The 10,094-nt window shown below is 39.8% G+C and overlaps 1 protein-coding gene across 1 annotated transcript; it reads left to right on the top strand.

Annotated features, from left to right (window-relative positions):
* Positions 1 to 1,011: 1,011 nt before the first annotated feature.
* Positions 1,012 to 9,593, top strand: LOC311256060 (E3 ubiquitin-protein ligase TRIM21-like). The gene is made up of 2 exons (XM_084350814.1): positions 1,012 to 1,106; positions 6,478 to 9,593. The coding sequence occupies exon 2, from the start codon at positions 6,487 to 6,489 to the stop codon at positions 8,062 to 8,064; it is 1,578 nt and encodes a 525-aa protein (XP_084206940.1). The 5' UTR covers positions 1,012 to 1,106; positions 6,478 to 6,486; the 3' UTR covers positions 8,065 to 9,593.
* Positions 9,594 to 10,094: the final 501 nt, after the last annotated feature.

Below are 10,094 nucleotides of genomic sequence, written 5' to 3'. Positions count from 1 at the left end.
TTAGACATGCCGCTATTCCGACATGTCTCCGACAATGACAAAAAACAATGTCGAAATAGTGGGACACTTGAAAAATAACTTTAATGGCGCTATTCTGACAATTAGAGGTCACTGTCTAAATAGCGGCATGTCGGAATAGCAGCATGTAACCATATTAGAGGTGGCAGCTCTGCCCCGTGAACTAATACAAGTCAATGGAGTGAACTTTATAAAGCTCCTTCTACAAAGTGCTATAAGTTAATGCGTCTCATTTACACATTCACACACGTACGAATATATTCAGGAAACAGATAGGAAACAAAAACAACGTCTGTAACGTTCTCTGATGATTATAAACGTTAACTACTCCTTACATATTCAGTATACAGGTAGACGGAGCCCTGGAGGTGACATGGTTGCGCACGTGAGATACATATAGATGAACGCATCTATATGAAATGGACTAAAAGAGCAGTCATGAGTCGTGTTGTAGCCAATGATTTATGTATTACATAAAGAGACTTGCTCCTTTTGTGATGAGATGAGAGACTTGATGTTTTGCGATGAGATTGTATTCATATTCTGGTAGTGGCTTATAATAGCAGCCAGTATGAATCAAGTCTGTTACAATACTCTCACACCTTGGAAGAATTGTCAATAAAATCAGGCATATGTTTATCTGTTTCAGTGTGGGTTAATAATACTGTGTACATATACAGTAAGATCAGTTTCAGTTCCACTTGTGTAGGCTACTATTTACTCTCAGCTATTCCACCCCAAAGCTGATGTAAGTTATAAGATAGTATGTAAAACATGCTGGAGTACTACCTCAAAGAAGCCAATATGCGTGCAAAAGTATTAAATAGGCTACTCTATCATAAGAGTAAGCACAACTACAAGCCAAGTATACTTAACTTTCTATATAAGGCAAGAATACTTCATGATACGAGAGGAGGAGCAACACTGGAGGAGGGAAATCCTCCCTGTCACATTTCCTTAAGTGGAGGGTGAAAGTTTGTCTGAGTGACAGCAGAGCTGCAGTCGAAACAAGCCTCTCTGTGTCTCTCAATTCAACTGAATCCATCAGATTTTTCTCAACAAAACAGCAGGATCTCTGCCAAACACTGGTGAGTACACTGCCCTGCAAAGACAGAATGTATATGTGCTGTGTAAGGCATAATGTATAGTTCGGAGGTTGTTATGGAGAAATAAACCCCGACAGGTTGTATGGAACCACGACGCCAAGCGTCTCCCTAACACCGTCCAACTATACATTATCCCGCTTATTACACGGCTTACGAGTGAAATAAATAATAAATAATCACCCCCAAGGATTCAGCAGCGACAAGGAATGGTAGGTGAAGTTTCCACTTTCACTTTCACTTTCACTTTGAAGACAGGTGTCGTGCCAAAAAGTGATCGTCTGCCAGAATCTGATTTCCGGCCGCGGGAGCGCGCACAGCAGCCCGTTGAGCGGTAGCGTTTAAACGTCTGGTTTTCTCTGGATGAAACGGTCATGATATGCAGATACACACAACTGTACGTCCGCAATTATAGCAAAGGTATGTGTCTTAGAAAGTTTAACGTTTGTTGTTACGTAATTATCACAACTGTGGCCAAAAGAAGTGGAGTTTGTAGCGAAATCAGGCCTGACAATTACGTGATAGACATGTCCCTATGTGCTTGGTATGTCTGATGCCTTTGTTTAGCCCTGTCTTATGAATTAGACTGTAATGAATGTGATTTATAGGTGTGGATTTTCAATAAAGAAATGATCACTTTTGCAATTATCCTCGTGACTCTGCATTATCTTTTATCTGATCTGGGCTCTACATTTGCTTCCCATGTTGGGATGTGTCTTGTACATCTAATATTCTTGTTTATGCCTACTATTTGGAGACAATACTATGAAAGACATGATTCGGGAGGGTTAAAAGCCTATAAAATAACAGTTTTCAGCTGCCAAAAAGTGATTGAAGGACATATACAGTTATTGAAAAGTTATTTCTGCCTAAATATGACTTGATCTCATTCTTGAGCTTCATAATATGAAGATCTGAGCTCACAGGACAGCTTGAAAATCTTTTAAAGGACCATTACAACAGAAAATGTGCCTTTTCAGCTGCCAAAAAGTGATTGAAGGACATATACAGTTATTGAAAAGTTATTTCTGCCTAAATATGACTTGATCTCTTTCTTGAGCTTCATAATATGAAGATCTGAGCTCAAGAGACAGTTTGAAATTCTTTTAAAGGACCATTACAACAGAAAATGTGCCTTTTCACCTGCCAAAAAGTGATTGAAGGACATATACAGTTACTGAGAGGTTATTTCTGCCTAAATATGACTTGATCTCATTCTTAAGCTTCATAATATGAAGGTCTGAGCTCACAGGACAGCTTGAAAATCTTGTAAAGGACAATTACAACAGAAAATGTGCCTTTTCACCTGCCAAAAAGTGATTGAAGGACATATACAGTTACTCAAATGTTATTTCTGCCTAAATATGACTTGATCTCATTCTTAAGCTTCATAATATAAAGATCTGAGCTCAAGAGACAGCTTGAAAATCTTTTAAAGGACCATTACAACAGAAAATGTGCCTTTTCACCTGCCAAAAAGTGATTGAAGGCCAAATACAGTTACTGAGAGGTTATTTCTGCCTAAATATGACTTGATCTCATTCTTAAGCTTCATAATGTAAAGATCTGAGCTCACAGTATGCTCCTGATGTTGGACTGAAAGGGATGCTCTGCCTCAAAGTCACTTCATATCACTCATCAGTTATATTCTGAAGAATATATCTTAACCACTACTTTTCACTACTTTAAACTGTGGAAAGGGCCAGTGTGAGGTGGTAATCTGTCACATATGATGCTTCAGGATAAAGATCAGTCATTTTGAGGCAGAAAACATCTTCAAGTTACAAGGAAGGAGCTGCAATCACTTTTTGGCAGGTGAAAAGGCACATTTTCTGTTGTAATTGTCCTTTAAAAGATTTTCAAGCTGTCCTGTGAGCTCAGATCTTTATATTATGAAGCTCAAGAATGAGATCAAGTCATATTTAGGCAGAAATAACATTTGAGTAACTGTATTTGGCCTTCAATCACTTTTTGGCAGGTGAAAAGGCACATTTTCTGTTGTAATGGTCCTTTAAAAGATTTTCAAGCTGTCTCTTGAGCTCAGATCTTCATATTATGAAGCTTAAGAATGAGATCAAGTCATATTTAGGCAGAAATAACCTCTCAGTAACTGTATTTGGCCTTCAATCACTTTTTGGCAGGTGAAAAGGCACATTTTCTGTTGTAATGGTCCTTTAAAAGATTTTCAAGCTGTCCTGTGAGCTCAGATCTTCATATTATGAAGCTTAAGAATGAGATCAAGTCATATTCAGGCAGAAATAACATTTGAGTAACTGTATTTGGCCTTCAATCACTTTTTGGCAGGTGAAAAGGCCCATTTTCTGTTGTAATTGTCCTTTACAAGATTTTCAAGCTGTCCTGTGAGCTCAGATCTTCATATTATGAAGCTTAAGAATGAGATCAAGTCATATTTAGGCAGAAATAACATTTGAGTAACTGTATTTGGCCTTCAATCACTTTTTGGCAGGTGAAAAGGCCCATTTTCTGTTGTAATGGTCCTTTACAAGATTTTCAAGCTGTCCTGTGAGCTCAGATCTTCATATTATGAAGCTTAAGAATGAGATCAAGTCATATTTAGGCAGAAATAACCTCTCAGTAACTGCATATGTCCTTCAATCACTTTTTGGCAGCTGAAAAGGCACATTTTCTGTTGTAATGGTCCTTTAAAAGATTTTCAAGCTGTCTCTTGAGCTCAGATCTTCATATTATGAAGCTCAAGAAAGAGATCAAGTCATATTTAGGCAGAAATAACTTTTCAATAACTGTATATGTCCTTCAATCACTTTTTGGCAGCTGAAAAGGCACATTTTCTGTTGTAATGGTCCTTTAAAAGATTTTCAAGCTGTCCTGTGAGCTCAGATCTTGATATTATGAAGCTTAAGAATGAGATCAAGTCATATTCAGGCAGAAATAACATTTGAGTAACTGTATTTGGCCTTCAATCACTTTTTGGCAGGTGAAAAGGCACATTTTCTGTTGTAATGGTCCTTTAAAAGAATTTCAAACTGTCTCTTGAGCTCAGATCTTCATATTATGAAGCTCAAGAATAAGATCAAGTCATATTTAGGCAGAAATAACCTCTCAGTAACTGTATATGTCCTTCAATCACTTTTTGGCAGGTGAAAAGGCACATTTTCTGTTGTAATTGTCCTTTACAAGATTTCAAGCTGTCTCTTGAGCTCAGATCTTTATATTATGAAGCTCAATAATGAGATCAAGTCATATTTAGGCAGAAATAACATTTGAGTAACTGTATTTGGCCTTCAATCACTTTTTGGCAGGTGAAAAGGCACATTTTCTGTTGTAATGGTCCTTTACAAGATTTTCAAGCTGTCCTGTGAGCTCAGATCTTCATATTATGAAGCTTAAGAATGAGATCAAGTCATATTTAGGCAGAAATAACATTTGAGTAACTGTATTTGGCCTTCAATCACTTTTTGGCAGGTGAAAAGGCACATTTTCTGTTGTAATGGTCCTTTAAAAGATTTTCAAGCTGTCCTGTGAGCTCAGATCTTTATATTATGAAGCTCAAGAAAGAGATCAAGTCATATTTAGGCAGAAATAACTTTTCAATAACTGTATATGTCCTTCAATCACTTTTTGGCAGGTGAAAACTGTTATTTTATAGGCTTTTAACCCTCCCGAATCATGTCTTTCATAGTATTGTCTCCAAATAGTAGGCATAAACAAGAATATTAGATGTACAAGACACATCCCAACATGGGAAGCAAATGTAGAGCCCAGATCAGATAAAAGATAATGCAGAGTCACGAGGATAATTGCAAAAGTGATCATTTCTTTATTGAAAATCCACACCTATAAATCACATTCATTACAGTCTAATTCATAAGACAGGGCTAAACAAAGGCATCAGACATACCAAGCACATAGGGACATGTCTATCACGTAATTGTCAGGCCTGATTTCGCTACAAACTCCACTTCTTTTGGCCACAGTTGTGATAATTACGTAACAACAAACGTTAAACTTTCTAAGACACATACCTTTGCTATAATTGCGGACGTACAGTTGTGTGTATCTGCATATCATGACCGTTTCATCCAGAGAAAACCAGACGTTTAAACGCTACCGCTCAACGGGCTGCTGTGCGCGCTCCCGCGGCCGGAAATCAGATTCTGGCAGACGATCACTTTTTGGCACGACACCTGTCTGAGAGAGGAGCTGGACAGCGTGCTGTCTTGCTTATGTTGCTATATGTTGCCAGGGTGGATCAGAGAACCGTCCCTAGCCAGAGGTTTTACCTTTTAATAACTATTATTATTAAAAGGCAAAACCTCTGGTCCTGCTAGAAAGCTGACTAGCCTAGCTTAGATGCCCTTTGGAGCATCCAAAGTACAGACTACAATATCTATCTATCAGCTGACGAGTTTTTATTGCATACAGTATAAAGGTATACAAGTGGCATTAACCTTTTGAACTGCTGCAAACTAAGTCAAAGTAGCCTTGAACTGTAGACACTTTATCTCAGCCTCACTGTTTCTGTAGTAACTGCTGTCTGCTTTTGTAATGCAGTACAGCTGGTAATATAGAGTATACTGTCTTGCAACAACCAGTATTAACACAAAACCTGAGCTCTACTCAGACAGGACAGTTCCACTCAGGACCCTATACAGTGTGTTTTTTGTTTTTTTACCTGAGGTCCATCGGTGCTCGTTGGGGTTGTGGAGAGAAATAGTTTGAGTTTGTTGCAGTCTAGAGCAGCAGCTTCCATCTTTTCTTCTCCACACTTGATGTGTCTAATCATCTGCTCTCTCCACCTCCTCTTCTGTAGATTAAGGCTAAATACTACACTTTTTGAGTAATATTTTGAGAAATGTTACATTTTCCTCTCAGACAGAATAAATGTTTGGAATGAAGATGATAACGTCCTCACTTATTTTCTGAGCCTTGTGATATGATAGAAATACCACAGCTGAAGAGCACATCTGAGCTCTCCGTCACTAGCAGCATGGTCCAGGACCTGATGTGTGATGAGCTGTTTTAATTAGCCAGACACTGAATACATGCGCTCTGCCGCTGCAATTCATTGACAACCACATGGTTTGTTGATGAAGGTTCTCAGTCACCTAGGTCATGGTAATTTTAAGTGCTGTATCGTAGGCAACTGGACATGTTTCAGTGACCTAAATAAGTCCAGTTGCCTACGGTACAGTACTTAGAACCACATGATATGTTGCACATTTTCTCAGGTAATTTGTCCTTCTGTTGGATGCAAGATAACAACAGAAGTCATGATGACTCTCCTGATATTCAACTAATCTAAATTACATCTTTCAACCAAATATTCAAAGATGTGTGATTCAAGTTTTTTTTTTTTCAAACCTTCTCTCCTCAGACTGTAAACATGTCTGCTGCCAGCTGTCTGCTGACTGAGGACCAGTTTCTGTGCTCCATCTGTCTGGATGTGTTCACTGATCCAGTCACCATACCATGTGGACACAACTTCTGTAATACCTGCATCACTCAACACTGGGATAAAAATGTCAAGTGTCAGTGTCCCAACTGTAAAAAGGTTTTCTACAGGAGACCTGAGCTGCAGGTCAATACTTTCATCTCTGAGATGGCTGCTCAGTTCAGACAGTCAGCTCAACAGAAAGCCAGCAGCAGCAGCAGCAGCTCAGAGCAACTAGTTTCCAAACCAGGAGAAGTTCCCTGTGATGTCTGCACTGGAACCAAACTGAAGGCCCTGAAGTCCTGCCTGGTGTGTCTGGCCTCCTACTGTGAGACTCACCTGGTGCCTCATCTGACAATGTCTGGCCTTAAAAGACATCAGCTGATCAACCCTGTGGAGAACCTGGAAGGCAGGATGTGTACGAAGCATGATAAACCTCTGGACCTGTTCTGTCAGACTGACCAGATGTGTGTCTGCGTCCTCTGCACCTATTCAGACCACAAGACACATGATGTTGTTCCTCTGAAAGAAGAATATGAAGGAAAGAAGGCTGAGCTGGGGAAGACAGACGCTGAAATTCAGCAGATGATCCAGAAGAGACGACTGAAGCTTCAGGAGATGAAGCGCTCAGTGCTGCTCAGTAAGAAAGATGCAGACAGAGAGATAGCAGCTGGTGTTCAGGTCTTCAGCGCTCTGAAGAAGTCTGTTGAGAGAAGCCAGGCCGAGCTCATCGACACCATCAAAGAGAAGCAGAGAGAGACAGAGAAACAGGCTGAAGGCTTCATCAAAGAGCTGGAACAGGAAATCTCTGAGCTGAAGAAGAGAAGCTCTGAGGTGGAGCAGCTCTCACAGTCTGAAGACCACCTCCACGTCCTCCAAAGCTTCCCATCACTGAACGCTGCTCCACCCACCAAGGACTGGACAGAAGTCAGTGTCCGTCCATCTTCATATGAGGGGACTGTGGTGAGAGCTGTGGCTCAGCTGGAGGAGACGCTCAGTAAACAGATGAAGAAGCTGTTTGAGGCTGAGATGAAGAGGGTCCAGCAGTATGCAGTGGATGTGACACTTGATCCTGTGCGTCTCAAGTCAAGTCAGTCCAATCAGGGTAATGACTGCAGATGTGTCTTATCCAAAAAGGGTTTCACTTCAGGAAGATTCTACTTTGAGTTTCAGGTTAAAACGTGGTCTGTGTGGACTTTGGGAGTGGCCAGAAAGTCTTTGAGGAGGACGGGAAAAATCCAGCTGAGCCCCAGAAATGGTTACTGGACTGTATGTCGCATGTGTCAAGGTGGGTACTTTGCCCCTGCTGACCCCCCAGTCTGTCTCTCTCTGAGATCTCAGCCTGACAAGGTGGGGGTGTTTGTGGATTATGATGAGGGTCTGGTTTGCTTTTTTGACATTGACGCTGCAACTCTTATTTACTCCTTTACTGGCTGCCACTTCACTGCAAAACTCTACCCATTCTTAAGTCCCTGTCCGAATGATGATTTTGAAACCCACACCCAAAAAGGTCCTTGTAACATGATGTGAAATGATACCATCTAATTTCTTAAAGGGGCTTGATAAAACAATTTTAGAACAAAGCAACCTATGTCCTGATCCTCCACTGACATCTGACTTTCCCCCTTATAGCCCCACCCTCTCTACTTCTTTAACCCCAGCCCCTGACCCCACTTGAGCCTCTGGCTCTAACCCTTAAAGAAGCAATTTGTAAGATATGGCCAAAAATGTAATTGAAAACATTAAAGAAAGAAAAAACATTATGAACAGAGTGTGAAGGATCAACAGGGTTGATGTTCTGTCAAAGACGACTATGTACTGTGTTACAGAGATGTCTACTGAAGTTAGCATGCTAACCAGCTAGCCCCGGCCCATCCTGTCTTGTAGTACCACTTTGCACCAGCAAGAGGCCAAAAGCCCCTATAGTTAGAGCTGGCAGATATATGCCAGCTGTTAGCATAATGAATTCACAAAATAAGCTCACAAAATGTCATAAAATGAAATACCTCTATTTTCAAAACAGAAAAAATAATTCAAGTTTCTCTCTTACTGACCTAAGACAAACTTAAGTGCCTCAAAAACTCATCATCAATCACACTTCATTCAAACTCGACATAAACTAAACAAACAAACAAAAACAAAAAACAACCAATAAAATAAAAACAAATCAGAGAAAATTGGGACATATTGAAAAGTGACAGTTCCTTTAGAGAAGCCTACCAGTAGTTTTAGACAAGCCCCTACTCTCAGTGACAAACTTGTGAGGGTTATTTTCAGAAAAAAAAACCTGGTTGAGCATCAGAGCAGGCAAATACAAGTGTGCAAATTGCAATCATTGTGGTAATATGACGAATACCAGCTACTTTTACTGACATAAGATCAGGTTGTAAGTATAACAAGAATCTTTTATAAATTCCAATACCTCAAATGTGGTTTACAGACTTGAATGTCTGTGTGTTTTTTTATATTGGGAGAACAAAGCATAACCTTAAAGCAGACTGATTTAACATAAACACACTACAAGAACTGGTAACCCCCAATACCCCATGTCTCTACATTACAAAGAAGCTAACCATTGCAGTTACAGTATGCTTAAGATATCAGGTGTAGAGTGTATAGAAAACTCAGTTAGGGGTGAGACAGATTAAAAAGGCTCCTACAAAGAGAACCATTCTGGATATACAGTATACACTTAAAGATACACAACACCCAGATTTGAACGGGAAACAAGACTTCTCTCCTTTTTTATGACTGTTTTTTTTGACTAGACTAATACATCTGAGGCCTTTAAGAGTCTGAAAAAGTTAATTTAGGAATTTAGGAAACGGTTTGTAGATTGTGTGTATATATTATTATAATTCTGCTTATTGTTTGTGATTTTCTCTGATAATATGCTTTTTCTTTTGATTTAACTGCCTGGTTATATGACTGCCTACCTGCATATAGTCTGTCATGTGACTGTCTAGATCAATCATGTACTATTTACCTGTCCATACTGATAATGTGACTATCTGCTAACATATAAATGTAAGAGCCCAAAGGTGGCCATTTTGTAATGTCCTGATGAAGGCCGAAAGGCATGTTTTTACTGTTGTTATGATTCAATAGCCAAGATACATTAAAGGCTTTTTAACTCAATACCCTCTTAAGTGCCTCAGATTTTTTCAACAATTCTGAAAGAACATCACCCTAAACTGAAGAAGGACTCTGTTTCCAACATCTGAGCAGCTCTTCCTGTGCATCCTGTTTTTTTGACTATACTCTAAAGTCTTGGTTTGTCTTTCCACCATCACCTCTGGTTTGGTTGAAGCAAATCCTCAGTTCACAGAGTAAGATATGAGAACATTCTGGCTCTACACGCTGTTTTCATCTGCTGCTGATGTCCGACTCTATTGCTTCTCACCCGCTATATGCCTCTCCTGTCCCTGCCTGCTGTGTCTTGTCATCCCTGAAGTCATAGTCCTGGTCAGTCCTGTATATCTCCTCTGTACTGCATCCCCTTTCTTCAAAATGTGATTTGTTAGTCTTGGAGGCTCTGTTTAGTTCCAGTTTGGTGTTCA

Source organism: Pagrus pagrus, assembly GCF_965226575.1.
Source record: "Pagrus pagrus genome assembly, chromosome: 4".
In the NCBI taxonomy this organism is placed as follows: domain Eukaryota; kingdom Metazoa; phylum Chordata; class Actinopteri; order Spariformes; family Sparidae; genus Pagrus; species Pagrus pagrus.
This window is presented reverse-complemented; position numbering and strand designations above follow the sequence as displayed.